The 21,347-nt window shown below is 49.6% G+C and overlaps 1 protein-coding gene and 1 long non-coding RNA gene across 3 annotated transcripts in view; one reads left to right on the forward strand and one right to left on the reverse strand.

The window, feature by feature from the left end:
- Nucleotides 1-812: 812 nt before the first annotated feature.
- Nucleotides 813-20,511, reverse strand: LOC114817234. The gene is made up of 4 exons (XR_003765081.2): nucleotides 20,400-20,511; nucleotides 12,861-13,042; nucleotides 1,309-1,435; nucleotides 813-949 (listed from the first exon to the last, which is right to left on the reverse strand). It is a non-coding gene; the product is annotated as an uncharacterized LOC114817234 (long non-coding RNA).
- The window catches only part of KHDRBS1 (KH RNA binding domain containing, signal transduction associated 1), a 33,876-nt gene continuing 32,569 nt past the window's right edge, over nucleotides 20,041-21,347 (forward strand). The window contains exon 1 of one of the 2 annotated variants that reach the window (XM_029080744.2): nucleotides 20,041-20,472. In XM_029080744.2, coding sequence (XP_028936577.1) covers nucleotides 20,076-20,472 — 397 coding nt within the window. In that variant the 5' untranslated portion in view covers nucleotides 20,041-20,075. The remainder of the gene's footprint in view (nucleotides 20,473-21,347) is intronic. The other variant, XM_029080745.2, reaches the window with a different exon arrangement.

Raw genomic sequence — 21,347 nt, forward strand, 5'->3', positions numbered from 1 at the left:
GCAGTAAGGTAGCCGTTTGGGTGGAGAGGAAAGGGCGGATCTTGGCGATATTGTAAAGGTGAAACCGGCAGGTCTCGGTAACGGATAGGATGTGTGGGGTGAACGAGAGAGACGAGTCGAGGATGACACCGAGATCGCGGGCCCGAGAGACGGGAAGGATGGTCGTGCCATCCACGGTGATAGGGAAGTCTGGGAGAGGACCGGGTTTGGGAGGGAAGATGAGGAGCTCAGTCTTGCTCATGTTGAGTTTTAGGTGGCGGGCCGACATCTAGCTCTGCCACTCATCTGCTGAGTGACCTTGGGTAAATCACTTCACTTTTCTCTGCCTCAGTTACCTCATTTGTAAAATGGGGATTAATATTGTGAGCCCCATGTGAGATGTGTGTGGAGTGTGTCCAACCTGATATCTACCCCAGCACATTTAATAGATATAGTAAGCACTTAACAAATACCATAAAACATTTTAAAAGGCTTAAAAAATTTTTAAATGCTTTAAAAATTTTACAGTGCCCCACCCACAGAAAGTGCTCAATACGTACCACTAATTGTAGGAGAAACCTGCATCTGACAAGCCCAGTGTTCAAAAGCAACAGATTATGCTGCATCGGGGGTGACAAGCATCCTAGTTAAGGCCGTGGGCTTCCATTATAAGCTCCTGTTTTCACTTGTTTGTGACATTGTTACGTTCCAGAAAACCTGTTCCCTTCATGCTGCAGCTGGCAGTGAGTGGTTAAGACCTAGAGCCAAATTAGTTTGGAAAATTTGAGCCAAATCCTGTTAGCTATACCCAGGTGAAAAACACAATTTTTATGTTCCACTTTAAAAGTTATTTTTATTTTTTATTTTTTCCTGTGAAGCACAGATAGCAGCTAAAGTTTCCATGCAGACATTTCCCAGGTGTCTGAGCGTCTTTAAGCCTCCTGGGTAATTCTGGAGGGAAAAAAAAAACCTACAGAAATACAAAGCAGAAGTGATGGGGAAAAATCAATTTTGCGCAGTTTTCAAAAACATTTAAAATAATGCAGTGAGATGCAGCATACCTTATCAGGGCTGCACTCTAGCCTACTGTGGTTTTGAGCAGGTAGGATGGAGGGTGAAAAATTTTTTTCCTCTCCACAAAAAAAAAAAGGGAGGAATATTACATGCAAAAATATTCTCCATTTCCCATTAGCTGAAGAAATATAGGTTCCCCCTCAGCCAGAAAATACAAACATTCAGGCTGTGAAGTCCCTCACCCTGCTCTTTTGAAGAGAAAACTATATATTTACGGGCACAACTGGCAGTGTGGTTACCATGACAACCACTCACCTTTTGCATTGCTTGACTTTGGGGGTTTGGATTTGTTCAGATTGCGTTGTCTTTAGGCTCTCACAAGGTTGTTTCCTTGTCTGCGGTGAAGGGAGACGGGGGAGGAAGGCTAACATACTGCAATAAACTTGACAGTAAAATATGGTATTGGGATGGCCCATCAGGACAGTGGAAATCGCCTTTTATATATATACTTATATATACATATATGTGGTATTTATTAAGCACTTACTATGTGCCAAGCACTGTTCTAAGTACCAAGATATGTACAAGGTAGTCAGGTTGGACACAGTCCATGTCCAGCATGGGGCTCACAGTCTTAGTCCCCGTTTTACAGATGAGATAAATAACAGAGAGAGAGAGGAAGTAATAATAATAATAATGTTGGTATTTGTTAAGCGCTTACTATGTGCCGAACACTGTTCTAAGCGCTGGGGTAGACATAGGGGAATCAGGTTGTCCCACATGGGGCTCACAGTCTTAATCCCCATTTTACAGATGAGGGAACTGAGGCACAGAGAAGTTAAGTGACTTGCCCACAGTCACACAGCCGACAAGTGGCAGAGCTGGGATTCGAACTCACGAGCTCTGACTCCAAAGCCCGTGCTCTTTCCACTGAGCCACGCTGGAAGTGACTTGCACAGGGTCACACAGCAGACAAGTGGCACAGCCAGGATCAGAACCCAGGTCCGTCTGACTCCCAGGCCCATGTTCTATTCATTCCTTCATTCATTCAATCGCATTTATTGAGCGCTTACTGTGTGCAGACCACCATACTAAGCGCTTGGAATGTACATTTCGAAGACAGATAGAGACAATCCCTGCCCAACAATGGGCTCACAGTCTAAAAGGGGGCAACTAGGCCACACTGGGTGACCCTCCATCCCCCCTCCCGTCCCTCTCTTTTTATCCTCTGCCTATAGCCTCCCTCCCAGGGTAACACTCTCTCTCAGCCACTTCCTGCCTCTGATTCTCTTTCCTCTGCTTTGAAAATGACATTTCCCTTCCAGGCGAATTTTGAGGGAGGGAATTAACCAGAGGGCAGCTGAGTTCTCTCCCTCCTAGATCCACTTTAGCCAAAGTCTCCCCCTTTGGGTAGCAGCCCCCCAAGCTCCCAGGGCACTGAGGGTTAGCCGGCACCTCATGCAATTGCCCCTGAGCATCCATTCCCCCTCAGGCCCACGTGTGCTCGCCTCAGCGGGCCGAGGTAGGGAAAAAGGCAGGGAGTGCGTCAATGAGCACGGCTCCCTGAAAGCCGACTCCCTGATGCAATCGCTGGGCTTGTTTGCTTGGCCCGTTTCCTCCTCTCCGGGTGTTTACCCCAGCTCGGCTTCCAGAGGAACACTTGGAAATCTGCCCCAGCTGTGGGGGTGGGCCCATGGAACCACCGGTCCGGGGCCCGGGGGACCCTCCGCACTCGATGGGGTAGCCGATCCTACACACGGCCCTGGGCCTTGGTCGCAGCCTTGGCTTGGGGTGTTGCGGGGGATGGAAACGGATTCTGGATTCATCCCGTGTGGCGGGGCCGAGAGGGGGGCGGGGGAGGTGGCTGGGGGAGGAAGGACAGGGAGGGGAGAGGAAGGGGGAGAGAAGGGGGGGGATCGGAGAGGGAGAGAGGAGGGGAAAGGTTCAGAGGCCTGGAATTCAAGCAGACGGGAGGCACATGAAGGGGTGGCGGGGTGTTGCGAGGGGGAGAAGCTGCAGGCTGGTTTGGATGGCGGGCTTCCAGGGATGGTGCAGGAGGAAGATGAATGATGCCTTGATCAAGGGTTCTGGGGGGTGGCAGGGGGAGGAGTGGAGGAAGGGGGCCACGGTGACTCAAGAGTTTGAGAACGGGCCGAGCAGGATCTCATCCCACTGCTCCTGGCAGAGATCCTCTCTTCTCTGGCAGAGCTACCTCCAGCTTCTGTGAGGTTCTTCATTTCCCCTCTCTGTTGCACCATCCGGAGTTGGCCATCCCACCATTTCCCCCTCCTGCCCCTAGCCAGAACCAGGAGGTCGCCCTCCTTACGGGACCTAAGGACCGTCCACTCCTGGAGGAGGAAGCAGAGAGGCCTAGTGGATAGAGCACGGGCCTGGGAGTCAGAAGGACCTGGGTTCTAATCCTTGCTCTACCACTTGTCTGCTGTCTGACCTTGGGCAAGTCACTTAAAGTCTCTGGGTCTCATCAGAAAATAGGGTTGACTGAGAGGCCCGTGTGAGACAGGGGCCGGGTCCAACTTGATTAGTTGTATCTACCCCAGCATTTAGTACAGCGCCTTAACAAATACCATTAGAGAAAAAAAAAACTAACTCTGACAGGGTGGGAGGCAGCAATGGTCACCCGCTTGGGCAGCCTAGACCCAGAAATTCTCAGCAGGGATTGTCCCCAAACCCTGCCCAATTCCCACTTGAGGCTGGCACAGTGGCACACCATCCTCAGGGATCAGGAAGGAATCCCCCTCCTTCCTCGCTTGCCCCTGTCATCTCCCCTCCTGGCCTCTGCCGAGAACCCTGAGCCCACCAAGGCTGAGCCTGCAGAACCTGTTCTCAAACTCTGAATCATCCAGAGAAACTCTCCTAAGGATCAAAGAACCAGGCGCACAGAGGGCCGGCTACTCCAGTGTTTCTGAACAGGAATCCCCTGGGAGGAGATAGGATTCTGCCTTTTGTCCCCACCCAAGGACTAAGTCACTCCCTTTAGGCCTCAGTTAACTTCTGGGCCTTCAAATATGGGCCATCAAACTTCACTAAGAGCCCACGTCCTCCCCACAGCCTTCCCGGATTGATTCAGCTTAGTCATCCTAACCATTCTAGGTACCCCTTCACTGTTATGTAATAATAATAATAACTGTGGCATTGTTAAGCATTTACTATGTGTCAGGCACTGTATTAAGTGCTGGAGTGGATACAAGCAAATCGGGTTGAACACAGTCCCTGACCCATGTGGGTCTCACAGTCTCAATCCCCATATTACAGATGAGGTAACTGAGGCATAGAGAAGTGAAGTGACTTGCCCACAGCCACAAAGCAGACAACTGGCAGAACCGGGATTAGAACCCATGACCTTCTGACTCCCTGGCTTGTGCTCTGTCTACTATGCCATGCTGACGTATTTTTCCGTCAACTGTAGTTTTGGTTCTTGCCATCCTATTTAAAGTTTCTCGGGGCATTTGGGCATTCATGCACGTCTGGTCTTTCCGCACTGCCAGTTCCCAGAGGGCAGGGACCGTGTTTCCTCCTTCTTCTAACTCCCCCCCACACACTATCAGGACAACATGCCCAAGAAGTACTCAGAATTGACAGTTTGGGGTTTTGTTTTTTCTTTTTTATGGGACTTATTAGCACTTACCATGTGCCAGGCACTGTTTTAAGTGCTGGGGGAGATACAAGATAACCTGGTTGGACACAGTCCCTATCCCACATGGGGCTCAAAGTCTTAATCCCCATTTTACAGATGAGGTAACTGAGGCAAATTAAGTGTCTCACCCAAGGTCACATAGCAGACAAGTGGCGTATCCGGGATTAGAACTCAGGCTCCAGGGCCTGTGTTCTTTCCCTAGACCACACTGCTTCTCAATTGACTCGATTCTGTTGACTGTTCATTTGCCTGTTGATTCAATTCGGACCAAAGGGCTGTTCCATCCACAATTATAGGATTGAGCTCTTTTCCACAGGACCAAATCTGCATGGGGAAATGCCAAGCAGCCCGGAAATACCACCACCACCATCATTATTATTATTATTATAAATATCCCTGCAGAGTCATTCCTGCAAGAGAAGCCAGGCTGGGAAGGATTTGCACTTGGATTTGCACCCTTTATTCATTCGATCATATTTATTAAGCGCTTGTTGTGTGCAGAGCACTGAGCTAAGTGCTTGGGAAAGTACAATACAACAATAGTGACAACCCCTGCCTCCAAGGAGCTCACAGTCTATTCACCCCACTCTCAGCCACACAGCATTTATGTCCATAACTGTAATTTATTTTAGTGTCTCTCTCCCCAACCAGAGGGACAGTTCCCTGTGGGCAGGGAATTTGTACACCAAAGTCAAGCTCTCAGTTCAGTGGCCTGCACACAGAAAGCACTCAATATATACTATCAATCGTATTTATTGAGCGCTTACTACATGCAGAGCACTGTACTAAGCACTTGGGTGAGTACATTATAACAATATAACAGATACAATCCCTGACCACAATGAGTTTACCATCTAGAGGGACTGAATCAGGACTACTGATTGGACCAAATCAAGCAGGCTCAGGGATGTCCATATCGACAGCAAGTGACTGGAATCATGTTCCACTAGCCTTGATCTGCCTGGGTTTACTCCTTACTCACCCCAACTCTGATTCCTACGTGGTTCACCAGGCCGGAGCCCAAATCCTCCTGCATCCATCTGTGGACTGTAAGCTTGTGTGGGCAGGGAATGTGTCTGTTTATTGTTATAATGAACTCTCCCAAGTGCTTAGTATAATGCTCTGCACACAGTAAGCGGTCAATAAATACAATTGACTGCCTGACTGGAGTGGACTCCATCTTCCTTTCTGACCCCTTTGGTCCCTCCAGCTCCACCTTCAAACCCACTTACCATGTGCACTCTCAAGCCATCCTAGAGTCTTCTCTGCACCACCTAATCAATCAAGAGCATTTATTGAGCACCCATTGGGGGTAAAGCACCGTGCTGAGTGCTTGGGTGAGCTCAGGAGAGTAGATAAGATCCCTGCCCTCAAGGATCTTAAAGGCTAGAGAAGGATTGCCAGTAGGCGGAAGAAGGAAAAGGGAGTTAGTGCTTGAGTAATAGGGTGTGTGAGATATGTACATAAAATACCACGGCAAGGTGCTCAAGTGGAATAGAAGTGCTAAAATGGCAGCTGGGGTTGGGGGGAGCTCAAGGGGGGGATGAGGGAGATTAGAAACTAATTGGGGAGGATCTGGAGGAGATTTCAATCATTCAGTGGTGCTTACTGAGCATTTACTGTATGCAGAGCACTGTGCTAAGTGCTTAGGAGAGTACAGTACAACAGAGTTGGTAGACTTGTTCCCAGATTTGATTTCAGAAGGGCTTGATTCAACTGATCCCAGCAGAGCTATTAGTCCAAATTCCAGTCAAACACAAGGAAAAAACACACTCTTTATAATTCATTTTTGCCAGTTGCCCCTTCAGACTGTAAGCTCCTCTGAGGGCAGATACACTCCTAGAGCGAGTCTTGTTTCTGTATTTTTCCCAAGCTCTTTGTACCCTCAGGACCCCCTCCCTCCCCCCCAAAAAAATCACTGTTGGATTGACTTGCTTTAAGTACCCCCATGAGTGTGCTGAATATGTTCAACTCTACTCTGCCCGGGAAAACCAGCTTTCCCAACTCCCACTTCGCCACTCTCCGGCTGTGACATCAGAGGGACTCCAGGCCAGAGCCCCATTGCTCAAGAGGGAGGTACCCTTAAGGACAGGAATTCTGGGCCCTGGCTCCAGTGATGGCAGGAGAGGCCTCTCTAGGCATGTGCTATTCCCTTCTTCCATCCAATCCCCTAGAGCCCTGCTCTGTCCCAAGCTGAGTCCCACAAATGTGATGCCTTAATGACAGTGGTACTTGTTAACCACTTACTATGTGCCAGGCACTATACTAAGCTCTGGGGTAGTGGGGTTGGACACAGTCTCTGTCCCACATCGGCCTCACAATCTTCATCCTTACAAATGGGATAACTGAGGGATCGAGAAGTGAAGCGACTTACAGAGCAGATAAGTGGAGGCCTGGGATTAGAACTCAGGTCCTTCTGACTCCCAGGCCCATGCTCTACCCACTAGGCCATGCTGTTTCAGTCATGCTGTTTCTGCCTTGCCCCAGCCCAGTCAGGGGATGGGTGATCTATAAATCAATGGAATTTACTGAGAGCTTATGGTGTGCAGAGCATTCAGTCAGAGGACCTGGACTTGGGTTTTAATCCTGGCTCCACCACTTGTCTGCTGTGTGACTTCGGGCAAGTCTCTTCAGTTACCTGGGCCTCAGTTACCTCATATCTTGTATCTACCCCCAAGTTTAGTACAGTGTCTGGCACATAGTAAGTGCTCAGTAAAAAACATTAGGAAAAAGAAATCCATCAATGACATTTATTGAGCTCTTACTATGTGCGGAACACTGGACTAACCATTTGAGAGAATAATATGCAACAGAGGTGGTAGACAGGTTTCCTTGCCCATAAAGGAGCTTATTGTCTAGAGGGGGAGACAGATATTTAAAGAAATTACGGATAGGGATATAAGTGCTGTGGGGCTGAGGATGGGGTGACTATCAAGTGCTTAAAGGGTACGGATCGAAGTGCGTAGGTGACACAGAAGAGATAGAGAGTACGGGAAAAGAGAGCTTAGTCAGGGAAGGTATTCTAGAGAAGTTGTGGGTACCCTTACAAGTAAGTAAGCGCTTACTATGTGTCAAGCACTGTTCTAAGCATTGGAATAGATACAAATTATTCAGGTGGGACATAGTCCATATCCCACATGGGGCTTTTTTTTTTTAGAAAAAATATATTTGTTATGCGCTTACTAGGTGCCAGGCACATCACTAAGCACTGGGGTTGATACAAGTTAATCAGGACACACATGGGGCTCATGGTCTTCAACCCCATTTTTACAGATGAGGTAACTCAGGCACAGAGAAGTTAAGCAACTTACCCAAGGTCACACACAGCAGACAAGTGACAGAGTGGGATTAGAACCCAAGTCCTTGTGACTCCCAGGCCCGGGCTCATTCACTCATTCAATAGTATTTATTGAGCGCTTACTATGTGCAGAGCACTGTACTAAGCGCTTGGGATGAACAAGTCGGCAACAGATAGAGACAGTCCCTGCCGTTTGACGGGCTTACAGTCTAATCGGGGGAGACGGACAGACAAGAACGATGGCACTAAACAGCGTCAAGGGGAAGAACATCTCGTAAAAACAATGGCAACTAAATAGAATCAAGGCGATGTACAATTCATTAACAAAATAAATAGGGTAACGAAAATATATACAGTTGAGCGGACGAGTACGGTGCTGTGGGGATGGGAAGGGAGAGGTGGAGGAGCAGAGGGAAAAGGGGAAAATGAGGCTTTAGCTGCGGAGAGGTAAAGGGGGGATGGCAGAGGGAGTAGAGGGGGAAGAGGAGCTCAGTCTGGGAACGCCTCTTGGAGGAGGTGATTTTTAAGTAAGGTTTTGAAGAGGGAAAGAGAATCAGTTTGGCGGAGGTGAGGAGGGAGGGCGTTTCAGGACCGCGGGAGGACGTGACCCAGGGGTCGACGGCGGGATAGGCGAGACCGAGGGACGGCGAGGAGGTGGGCGGCAGAGGAGCGGAGCGTGCGGGGTGGGCGGTAGAAAGAGAGAAGGGAGGAGAGATAGGAAGGGGCAAGGTGATGGAGAGCCTCGAAGCCTAGAGTGAGGAATTTTTGTTTGGAGCGGCGGTCGATAGGCAACCACTGGAGTTGTTTAAGAAGGGGAGTGACATGCCCAGATCGTTTCTGCGGGAAGATGAGCCGGGCAGCGGAGTGAAGAATAGACCGGAGTGGGGCGAGAGAGGAGGAAGGGAGGTCAGAGAGAAGGCTGTATCCGCTAGGCCACGCTGCTTCCCCCAGGGCAAGCGGGGCTGGTTTGACCTTTATGGGCTGCTTGTAGAGCGTGGGGGGGTGGGAAGGGAAGGTGAAAAGGTCCACAACCCAGAAGCAGTAGTGAACACAACAGCCGACAGCAAGGAGGCCACGCTTTTGGCGTGTTCTTGCTCAGGCGGAAATGCAGCTTCCGCCACTCGGCGCCCCCGCTCCCCCAGGGTTCACTGACATCCACTCATGTGTCCGCCTCCTTTTTCGCAGCACCAGCAGAGACTCTCCTAAGTTCTGCCTCCGGCTGTGCTCTTCTCATGCATTGAAATCGAAAGCCATATCGCTGCCTGTAGACTTCTCCTTCTTGACTTCTCCTTCCCCTTTCCCCTAACCCTCATTCACCCGTCCCTCCCGATACTAGCTTCGCCATGGACGCCCCTCAAGAAACTGATCACCCCTCCCCACCCCCACATCCAGAACCTGTCAGGGGACAGGTCAGCTGAAAACCAAACTGCTGATGGAAAACCAAAAGAATGGCCACTTTACTTTTTCTATTATTATTGGGATATTTATTAAACACTTATCAGTCAATCAATCAATGGTTTTTATTAAGTGCTTACTGTGTGCAGAGCACTGTATTAAATGCTTGGGAGGGTACAATAGACTATAGGGTGTAAATTATTTATGGACAGGGAACTTGTCCTCTAATTCTGTTGTACTGTACTCTCCTGAGCCCTTAGTTCAGTGCTCTGCACATTATAAGTGCTCAATAAATACCAATGATTTATTGATTGATACAATAAAACAGAGTTGGTAGACACATTCCCTGACTACAAAGAGCTTACAGTCTAGAGTTATATGCCAAACAATGAGCTAATCTGATTGGATCTAGTACCTAGTCCCTTTCCCACATAGGGTTTATAGCATAATTGTTGCCTAATGGAAAAAGAGCACAGTCCTGGGAGTCAGAGGACCTGGGTTCTAATCCCGTCCCCACTACTTGCCTGCTGTGTGACCTTGGGCAAATCACTTCACTTCTCTGAGCCTCAGTTACCTCATCTGTAAAATGGGGATTAAACTCTCCTCCCTCCAATTTAGACTATGAGCCCCATGTGGGACGGGGACGTTGTCCAACCTGATTATCTTGTACCTATCCCAGTGCTTATTAGTTCACTGCCTGGATCATTGTAAGCACTTAACACTGTAAGTACCATTTAAAGAGAGAGAGAGAGCAGGTATCTTCACTTTAATTTTACAGATGAGAAAAACAGGCCCAGAGAGGTTAAGTGACTTACCCAAGTTCACAAGCAGGCCAATAGCAGAGTTGGGATTGAAACCCAGGCCTCCTGACTCCCAGCCCCATACTCTTTCAACTAGGCCACACTGCCTCCTCACACTCACTCTACCCCATACCCCATTTTTTCTCACCCGAAGCCATGGTGTTCCCTCTGGGGGTTCTGGCCCTTGGTTTAAGGAACACTGCCCTAAAGTTAGAGATGCAGCATGCCCTAGTGGAAAGAGCATGGGCCTGGTAGTCAGAGGCCCTGCGTTCCGCCTCCTGTCGACTGTGTGACCTTGGGCAAGTCACACTGCGCCTTCTTCACCTCATCTGTAAAATGGGGATTAAATCCCACCCCCTCCTACTTAGACTGCGAGCCCCATGTGGGACAAGGGGCCCTCTCCCTTCCCCTCTCCTCAGCACTGTGCTCATCTGCTCATTTGTATATATTTTTATTACCCTACTTATTTTGTTAATGAGATGTACATCCCCTTGATTCTATTTATTGCTATTGTTTTTGTCTGTCTGTCTCCCCCGATTAGACTGTAAGCCCGTCAATGGGCAGGGATTGTCTCTATCTGTTGCCGAATTGTCCATTCCAAGCGCTTAGTACAGTGATCTGCACATAGTAAGCGCTCAATAAATACTATTGAATGAATGAACAAGGATTGTGTCCGACACCTACTGCAGCGCATAGAGCAGTGCTTAGTATACGGTAAGCGATTAAGAATTATTATTATTATTGATTATTATCATTAATGCTTGTTATTAATGATTTAAGTTGATTATTATTAATGATTATTGATGATTTAAGTTGACTCTGAGCCTCCCGGAGCAGAGAGCCGACGTGGTGTTAGTGCCCTCTCCTGGCCGGCCAGCGCCATGGCACCGAGCCGCCCGCCCGATTTGGCTCCTGATGCTGTGGCTCGTTTGAGCCCTGGGATAATAATAATAATAATAATAATAATAATAATAATAATAATAATAATAATAATAATAATAATAATAATGGCATTTGTTAATTGCTTACTATGTGCAGAGCACTGTTTTAAGCGCTGTGGTAGATACAGGATAATCAAGTTGTCCCACGTGAGGCTCACAGTCTTCATCCCCATTTGACAGATGAGGGAACTGAGGCACAGAGAAGTGAAGTGACTTGCCCACAGTCATACAGCTGGCAAGTGGCAGAGCCGGGATTCAAACCCATGACCTCTGACTCCCAAACCCGTGCTCTTTCCACTGAGCCATGCTGCTTCCCTATGCTGCTTCCCCACGCTGTTTAGACTGTGAGCCCGTTGTTGGGCAGGGATTGTCTCTGTTGCCGAATTGAGCATTCCAAGCGCTTAGTACAGTGCTCTGCACATAATAAGCACTCATTAAATACGATTGATTGAATGAATGAATGAAAGTGTGACTTTTGGACAAGTCACTTAAGTTCTCTGCACTTCAGTTTCCTCTTCTGTAAAATGGGCATAAAGACTGTGAGTCCCATATGGGACAGGGATTGGGTCCAACCCGATTATCATGTATCTACCCCAGTGTTTAGAACAGTGCTTGGCACGTAGTAAGCACTTAACATAATTATGAATAATAATTATTAATATTATTATTATGTGCCGGGCACTATACTAAGCACTGGTGTGGAGACAAGCAAATCGGGTTGGACACAATCTCTGTCCCAAATGGGCTCACAGTCTTAATCCCCATTTTACAGCTAAGGTAACAAGCACAGAGAAGTGAAGTGATTTGCTTAAAGCCACACAGCAGGCAAGTGATGGAGTCAGGATTAGAACCCATGACCTTCTGACTCCCAGGCCCATGCTCTATCCACTAAGTCAGCGTTTCAATTCAAGCTCTGCCATTTGTAAGCTGGGTGACTGTGGGCAAGTCACTTGACTTCTCTGGGACTCAGTTTCCTCATCTGTAAAACGGAGATTAAGACTGTGAGCCCCATGCAGGACATGGACTGTGTCCAATCTAATTAATTTGTCAATCAGTCAGTCAATCATATTTGTGGAGTGCTTACTGTCTGCAGAGCACTGTACTAAGCACTTGGGAGAGTACAATACAACAATAAAGCAGAAACGAGAAGCAGCATGGCCTAGTGGCAAAAGCCCGGGCTTGGGAGTCAGAGGACGTGGATTCTAATCCCGGCTCTGCCGCTTGTCTGCTGTGTGACCTCGGGCAAGTTGCTTAACTTCTCTGTGCCTGTTACCTCATCTCTAAAATGGGGATTAAGATTGTGAGCCCCACGTAGGACAACCTAATATCCTTGTATTCCCAGCGCTGAGAACAGTACTTGGCACATAGTAAGCACTTAATAAATACCATTATTATTACTAAGAAACAGACACAATTCCCTGACCACGACGTCCTTACAGTCTAAAGGGAGGGAGGTACTACCCTGGGTCTTAGTACAGTGCTTTGCACATAATAAAGTGCTTAACAAATACCATTTTTTAAAAAAATAAATTTTCTGCCTGAAATTCCCAAGTTGGAGACAGCTGCGTGGATATAGGGCAGTGGAACCCTGATCCAGTCGGTTATCAGCCTGCGTTAAGCCTTAAGAGGGCAGTAGCTCACAGCACTTTAGGCCCAGGCTTAATAGGATGGATCCAGAAAAGTCACTGGGGACTGAAAGAGGAGGAGAGGACTGAGAAGGCATTAACATTTTTTTATAAAAGAGCTGGGGTGGATAGGACGGTGAAGGCTTAACTCACCTGCTTCCTTCCCAAAGTGGAGGAACCTTGGCTGAGGCATGATCTAAGCTGTGGCTCAGGCACTAAAAATGTCCTTGTGCAGCATGGCCCACGGGTGCTGGAGGAACTCGAAACCTGGTTCCAGCTGCAGAATCGGCGTGTCCCTTTGCAGAAGTCCCCTGAAGGACACACGATATACAAGTCTGCAGAGGGGAGTGGTGAGGGATGAGGGAAGAAAAATGGGGAAAAGTAGAAGCAAAGGGTCAGGCTTTTAGTGGGGAGCAAGTAAAGTGGGACTTGATCTGGGGGGACGAGCTTCAGAAGTGTCAACAGGGTAGAAAGACCCAATCTGGGGTCTTTTCAGCCTCGCTTATGGTATTCTGTCAATCAGCCATATTTACTGAGCACTTACTAAGGGCTTGAGAGAGTACCATATAACAGTGTTGCTAGATATGCTCCCTTCTCACGATGAACTTAAAGTCTAGACATGTAAATGAATAAAGGAAATTACGGACCTCGGCACTTAAATTAGCGTGGTCACCGAGCACGCCTCCCTCTCCTCCCACCAGGTTCAGCATCCTTCAGAGTTGGCATCTTTTATTCATTCATTCATTCAATTGTATTTATTGAACACTTACTGTGTGCAGAGCACTAAGCACTTGGAAAGTACAGTTCAGCAATAAAGAGAGACAATCCCTGCCCACCCAGGGCTTACAGTCCCAAAGAGGGGAGATAGCAAAACAACAGGCCTCAATATAAATAAATAGGATATAGATATATACACAGCAAAACAAGTAAACAGTCATCAATATAAATACATAGAATTATAGTCAGGACCCGCTGCCGCAGTTTTGCGTGTCGATCCTTGTCATTTGAGTCGTATCTGTGGGTAACCTATTTGGAAAACGCTGCTAGGGTTGATCGGCGAGTTAGGTGTAGAAGAGTTCTGGTCTCTGAAGTGTTAGGGGGCTGTTAGTTTGGGATTTGATTTCTCCCTTCCCAAAGTGCTAAGGTGGCCATGAACATCAGTTCAGAAAATCCACCAGCCTGCCAGACAGTTCCTGCTTACTCCTGCCCACCTGACGCAGCTGCTGATTTTGAGGCGAGGAGGAGGGGCTGCTTAAAGCCAAGCCATTCCGACCCTGCCCAGAAGCTCCTGTATGGGCAGGTAGACTTCCAGACCTCTGCCTCTGTATATTAAGTATAAAACATGGAGATCTCTTGGAGTGGCTTAGGACATTGCTTTCCCATGAAAATGGAGGTTAGCGGTTCACTTTGAAATCGGGTTCCTCTCCTCTGCATCGGGAGGTGGAGGTCAGGTGAGGGGCAAAAGGGGGTGGGTATGCATGTATGTGAATGTGTATATGGTGTCTTTTCTGGAGTCAGCTTTGTGTGTCTTCTGTATGTCTGGGTTAACCCACCCTGACCTTGTTGATGTTCACCCCATTGATTCTATTTTTTGCTACTGTTTTTGTCCGTCTGTCTCCCCCGATTAGACTATAAGCCCGTCAAACGGCAGGGACTGTCTCTATCTGTTACCGATTTGTCCATTCCAAGCGCTTAGTACAGTGCTCTGCACATAGTAAGCGCTCAATAAATACTATTGAATGAATTATAGGTATGTACATAGATACACAGTGCTGTGGGGGAGGAAGAGTGGGTAGAGCAAAGGGAGTGAGTTAGGGCGATGCAGAGGGGAGAGAGAGCTGAGGAAAAGGGGGTCTTAGTCTGGGCAGGCCTCTTGGGGGAGGTGAGCTCTCAGTAGGGTTTTGAAGGGGGATAGTGTGATTAGTGGATTTGAGGAGGGAGGGCATTCCAGGCCAAAGGTAGGATGTGGGCCGGGGTCCACGGTGGGACAGGTGAGAACGAGGCACAATGAGAAGGTTAGTACCAGAGGAGCGAAATGTGCAGGCTGGGGTGTAAAGGAGAGAAGGGAGGTGAGATAAGAAGGGGCAAGGTGATGGAGAGCTTTGAAGCCAATAGTGAGGAGTTTTTGTTTGCTACGGAAGTTAATACACAACCACTGGAGCTTTATGAGGAGGGGGTTGACTTGCCCAGAATGTTTCTGTAGAAAGATAATCTAGGCAGCAGAGTGAAGTATGGACCGAAGTGGGGAGAGACAGGAGGTTGTCGCTTGCGTCACGGAACCTGGTCGAGGTGCAGGGGTAGATAGGAGAGCGGCAAGGATCGATACCCGTGAGGCAGGGAGCTGGAAGAGGCGGGAACATCCTGATTAACTTCTGTCTACCCTAGCGCTTAGAACAGTGCTCGACACATAGTAAGAGTTCAACTAATAACAAATACCATAATAATAATAACTGCACAGGCAAAAGACAAGTGGGTGAGGGTTAGTCAGGGCCTAAGTCGACCTGATGCTCCAAACTAGTATTTCGGGAACAGCTCGAAGTGCCAGCCGGTCTCGGGCCTGAGCTGAGCTCAACTACCAGTTTCTTCCCAAAATGGAAATCTATCCCCAGCGGGTTGATGCAGGTTCTTAGGAGAAACTGGCTGCAGAGCCAGGAGGCTGCTATTAATATTAAGCACTTGTTCAGAAGCGTCACTCAGGAGAGGAGCAGCACCCTCTCCAAGTCATGGTTTAATGGGTCTCATTCTCATCTCTTCCATCGCCAACTTCTTGCTCACACCTTCCCCCCGGCCTGGAATTCCCTCCCGCTTCAGATCCCATAGACCAAAGTTCTCCCTGTCTTCCAAAGCTCTTCTGAAATCACATCTCCAGGCGTTTTTCCCAGATTAATTTCTAATCTTCCCACCTTACATGTCCCCCATATAAACATGTCAGCATTTTAGCAACACCTAAGCACCTAAGTATGCGCTCTCAATCACAAGTAGCACTCGAGAAGCAGCATGGCATAGTAGAAACACATGGGCCTGGGAGTCAGAAGATCATGGGTTCTAATCCTGGCTCCTTCACTTGTCTGCTGTGTGACCCTGAGCAAGTCTCGCAGCGTGGCTCAGTGGAAAGAGCATGGGCTTTGGAGTCAGAGGTCATGAGTTCGAATCCCAGCTCTGCCCCTTGTCAGCTGTGTTCCTGTGGGCAAGTCACTTCACTTCTGTGTGCCTCTGTTACCTCATCTGTAAAATGGGGATGAAGACTGTGAGCCCCATGTGGGACAACCTGATTCCCCTGTGTCTACCCCAGTGCTTAGAACAGTGCTCTGCACATAGTAAGCGCTTAACAAATACCAACATTAAGTCTCCCCCTTCTAGACTGCGAGCCTGTTGTTGGGTAGGGGTTGCTGAATAGTACTTTCCAAGTGCTTAGTACAGAGCTCTGCACACAGTAAGTGCTCAATAAATACAATTGAATGAATGAATGAACTTCTCTGTGCCTCAGTTACTTCATCTGTAAAATGGGGCTTGAGACGGTGAACCCCACCCGAGACAAGGACTGTGTCCAACCCTAGTTGCTTGTATCCACCCCAGCACTTAGTATAATGCCTGGCACACAGTAAGTGTTTAATAAAGATCACAATTATTATTTTGTACATATCTTATATACTCTATAACTTTCTTCTATCTGTAATATTCTTAAGTGTAAGTACAGGGCACTGTCCTAAGCACTTGGGAGTGTACAAGTGAGTTAGCAGACCTGATGCTTACCCTCAAGGAGTTTACTTTAAGCGAGGGAGACGAACACTTAAATTACAGAATGGGGAGTAAAACATGTACATAATTGCTATCGGGATTTAAGCACTTGAGTTACTTGGTAGGGCTGAGGTGGAAGCTGGGAGATCAATCGAGGGTATTTATTGAGAGTTTACTGTGTGCAGAGACATGATTCCTGTTCTCAAGGAGCTTACATCAGGTGAGGATAAAAGGTGGGAAGATTAAGAATTTCCAAGGTAGGCTTCCTGGAGGAGGTGTGGTCTCAGAGGATTTTGAAAATGGGGAGACCTATGGCCTGTTGAGTGTGAAGGGGGAAGGAGTTCCACACGGGGGGAAGGGCATGAGCAAAAGGGTGTGGGGTGCGGAGGGATGAGAATGGGGCACAGTGAGTTGCTTGAGAAGTCGTAGAGCCGGGGGATACAGGGAAAAGAGAGAGAGAATAGGTACAACGGGGAGAGCTGATAGAATATTTTAAAGCCAGTGGACAAGAGTTCCTGCTTGATGCAGAGAGGAGTGGGCAACCATTGAAGGTTTCTGAGGAGTGGAGGGATGTGCGCAGTATGATGTTTTAGAGAAAGGATCAGGGCCGTAAACTGAAGTCGGGACTAGCCAGGGGAGAAACTGGAGCAAGGCGACTTATGCCGTAGTCAAACTGGTATAAGGCAAATGCCAGGATAATAGATTCAGCCCCGTGCATCTAATCTGATAACCCGGTATCTGCTCTGGCATTTTGTGTAGAGTAAGAACTTAATAAGTGTCATAACTGCAATTAATGAATATTTTAGCTTCACTGATAGAGATCTGTCTAGGCTAGATGGACAGTCAGGGGTAGCAGTGTCGGCATCAGACCTCTTCATAAATTAATTCACCAACTCACTAGAGTTCAGATAAAACATCTCTAGAGTCTAAGCTTGTTGTGGGCAGGGAACGTTTCAGTCAATTTGCTTGCACTGTACTCTCCCAAGCGTATACTACAGTGCTCTGGACACAATAAGTACTCATTGACAACGGTGAAACGAGGGAGCCCAGTTAGCAGAAACAAGGTTCTGCTAACCTCGGAAAAGATTAGGTGTTCGGTCTTGAATATAGCAGCGTATGCATGTTAATGATTTGGCTGTGATTAGCACAGCTATTTCTGTATCTTCCATGGTCTATCTCAAGCTGTGATGATTTGAACGAGAGGTGTTTTGCTGGTGGGCTTTTTTTAACCTCTTTTATGAATTTTACAAGGGATATTTCGCCTTGACGACAACCCTGCAATTTCCTTTGTTGAAAGAGGGCGGGGCTCACTGGCTCACAGATTAAAGTCCTGTGGGAGCGACTGTATGAGAAGAAACTGTCCCAGCTCTATTCAAAACTCACCAGCTCTATCCACTCTTCCCATATATAATCCATTTCACTCAGGCCACACCAATCATTTCAGTTACCCCTCGACAATTCCCGAGTGTTTTCCCGAGGCCGTCAGGGGCCACTGTGGTTGCTCTAAATTCTTGTTGATTGATTTTGGGAAGATGACTAAGGTGCGGGGCAATTACACGTCCAAGCCAGAGAAGAGGATAGTACTGTACGTGAAAGGAATTCATAACCCTAGCAACATGGGTATTTTAATTCTATGCAATCAGTCACATTATCAGAGAAGTGAAAGGTCCTCAGGAGGATCATCTTCTTCAAGTGGAACAGGATACAGCGGGGAGATTGGCCCATTCGGACCTTCGGGAACCTGCCACTCTCGGCAGAAACATTCCCCGCGGTGACTTGGCCGTTTGATGGGGTGAGGTGCCCCAGGTGTCCCCAGAACTTTTCTGTTCCCCGCAGAACAGTTGGTTTGGGAGGTACAGGGGACAAGTCATTCCCCGTTGTCACTAGCTCGGAAACAGTGCAGCCTAGTGGAAAGACCACAGGCCTGGTCATCAAAAGACCTGGGTTATAATCCCAGTTTTGGAGCTGGTGACTTTGGTTTTTTTGTGACTCAGTTACCTCATCTGTCCAACGGGGATTAAATCCTAGTCCTTCCTACTTAGACTGTAAACCCCATGTGGGACAAGGCCTAGTTTCAGACCTGCTTAACTTGGGTATTTACCCCAGTGCTTAGAACAGTGCTTGGCACATAGTAAGCTCTTAACAAATACCATCATTATTATTAATATTATTATTACCCCAGCACTTAGTGCTTGACACATAGTAAGCACTTAACAAATACCATCAGTATTATTATTTCCCCAGCGCTTAGAACAGTGCTTGGCACAAAATAATAATGATAATGATGTCATTTGTTAAGTGCTTACTATGTGCAAAACACTGTTCTAAGCACTGGGTGGGGGGGGATACAAGGCGATCAGTTTGTCCCACGTGGGGCTGACAGTCTTAATCCCCATTTTCCAGACGAGGTAACTGAGGCACAGAGAAGTGAAATGACTTGCCCAAAGTCACACAGTTAAGTGGTGGAGCTGGGATTAAAACCCATGACCTCTGACTCCCAAGACCTGGCTCTTCCCACTGAGCCACACTGCTTCTCATAGTAAGTGCTTAACAACTACCATGATTATGATAACCCTTGCGCTTAGAACAGTAAGCGCTTAACAAAATACCATCATCATTATTATTATTCCCCCAGCGCTTAGAACAGTGCTTGGCACATAGTAAGCGCTTAACAAAATACCATCATCATTATTATTATTCCCCCAGCGCTTAGAACAGTGCTTGGCACATAGTAAGCGTTTAACAAAATACCATCATCATTATTATTATTACCCCAGCGCTTAGAATAGTTCTTGGCACATAGTAAGCGCTTAACAAATACCATCATTATTATTATTACTATTATTACCTCATCGCAAAGAACGGTGCTTGGCACATAGTAAGCGCTGAACAATTCCCATCATTATTATTATTACTACCCCAGCGCTTAGAACAGTGCTTGGCACATAGTAAGCGCTTAACAAATCCCATCATCATTATTATTATTATTACCCTAGGGCTTAGAACAGTGTTTGGGGTACAGTCGACGCTTAACAAATGCAACAAAGATTATTTCTTGAGCGCTTACTGTGCGCCCAGCACTGTGTCCCGGCCCGGGCCGCGCCGGGTCCTCTGGGCCCCGCCCCCACCCCCGCGCGCGCTCTCGGGGACGGGATCGCGCGCGCGGGGGCGGGGCCGCGCGCAGACAAAGACATTCCACCGCCCCCGCGCCCGGCGAACGGCTCCAGGCGGGTCACGTGGGCGGGCGAGCGCGAGGGGGCGCCCGAGGGAGCCGCGCCTGCGCGGAGGGCAGGGCGCCCCCCCTCCCTCCGCCGGGGGCCGCGCAGGCGCCGTCGCCCGCGGAGGGAGGGGACGACCATGGAGCGGCGGCGAGGCGCAGGCGTCGTGGGGCTGTCGGGGACTTTGTTGGCGTTGGCGGCGGCGGGAGGGATGGGGCGTGGGCGGGACTGCGCAGGCGCGCCGCGCCATTTCCGGGAGCCTCTCGCCCTCACTGGATCGTCCCGCGGCCGTCCGGTGGCCGTCGTGCCGGGCCTTCCCGCCTCCCCGCCGCTCGCGCCCCCCGCCGCCACCGCCGCCGCCGCGCGGGCCTCCCCGCCCCCCTTCTCCTCAGGCCCGCTGCTCGCCGGCCCGATGAAGCGCCGGGACGACCCCGCCTCGCGGCTGAGCCGGGCCCCGGGCCGCGGCGCCAAGGATCCTTCGGTCGTCCACCCGCCGCCGCGGCAGGCGCCGCCCCGCCAGCCGCCGCCGCCTCCCCGGCCCCGGGGCGGCGGGGGAGGCCCCCGGGGCGGCGGGGCCCGCGCCGCGCCCACCGCGCAGCCGCCGCCCCTGCTCCCGCCGTCGGCCACGGGCGCGGGACCCGACGCGGGGGGCGGCCCGGCCGCGGCCCCGGCCCCCACCCCGCTCCTGCCGCCCTCCGCCACCGCCGCCGCCAGGATGGAGCCCGAGAACAAGTACCTGCCCGAACTCATGGCCGAGAAGGACTCGCTGGACCCGTCCTTTACCCACGCCATGCAGCTGCTGGCCGCGGGTAAGCGCGGGGCCGTGGACGGAGGACGGCCGTGGCTTTGTCCCGGTTTTCCCTCCCCTCCCCCCCCCCCCCCCCCCCCCCCCCCGCCGGGCCGTTGAGAGGAGGGGAGCGCGAGGGACCTGCCGGGGACCCGTTAACTTTAACCCCGAACGGCAACACCACGTTTGCAGGAGGAGGGGGCGCCCAGAATCTCCTCCATTCATTTATTCGATCGTATTTATCGAGCGCTTACTATGTGCAGAGCACTGGACTGAGCGCTTGGGATGGACGGTTGGGCAGCAGAGAGAGACCAGTCCTGTCCAGTGACTGGCTTTCAGTCTAATCGGCGCTTGCTTTGTGCAGAGCACTGGATTGAGCGCTTGGGATGGACAGTTGGGCAGCACATAGGGACCAGCCCTGCCCAATGACGGGCTCACAGTCTAATAGGTGCTTACTATGTGCAGAGCACTGAACTGAGCGCTTGGGATGGACAATTGGGCAGCAGATAGATACCAGCCATGCCCAACGACGGGCTTACAGTCTAATCGGCGCTTACTATGTGCAGAACACTGGACTGAGCGCTTGGGATGGACAGTTGGGCAGCAGATAGAGACCAGCCTTGCCCATTGATGGGCTTACAGGGCAACTCCAGGACCAGGGTTCAGTCATGCTACGCTTCTGTAGCGGCCCCGAAAGAGCCACCTCTGTTCCCAGGCTTCCCCCGACCCCTTCTGAAAGCCTTCCAGGGGAAAGGCATTTAAGGATAAAGTGGGGGGTCGGGGGCAGGTCCGCCCAAGTTAATCCCACCGGAGGGTGCGAAGAAGGAGATGGAGCTGGTTCACTTCTCCTTCCTTCTCTTCTCCTCTCTCTGGCCTCCCCCGGCAGACGAGGCCACT

Source organism: Ornithorhynchus anatinus, chromosome 16, assembly GCF_004115215.2.
Source record: "Ornithorhynchus anatinus isolate Pmale09 chromosome 16, mOrnAna1.pri.v4, whole genome shotgun sequence".
Taxonomy (NCBI): Eukaryota; Metazoa; Chordata; class Mammalia; order Monotremata; family Ornithorhynchidae; genus Ornithorhynchus; species Ornithorhynchus anatinus.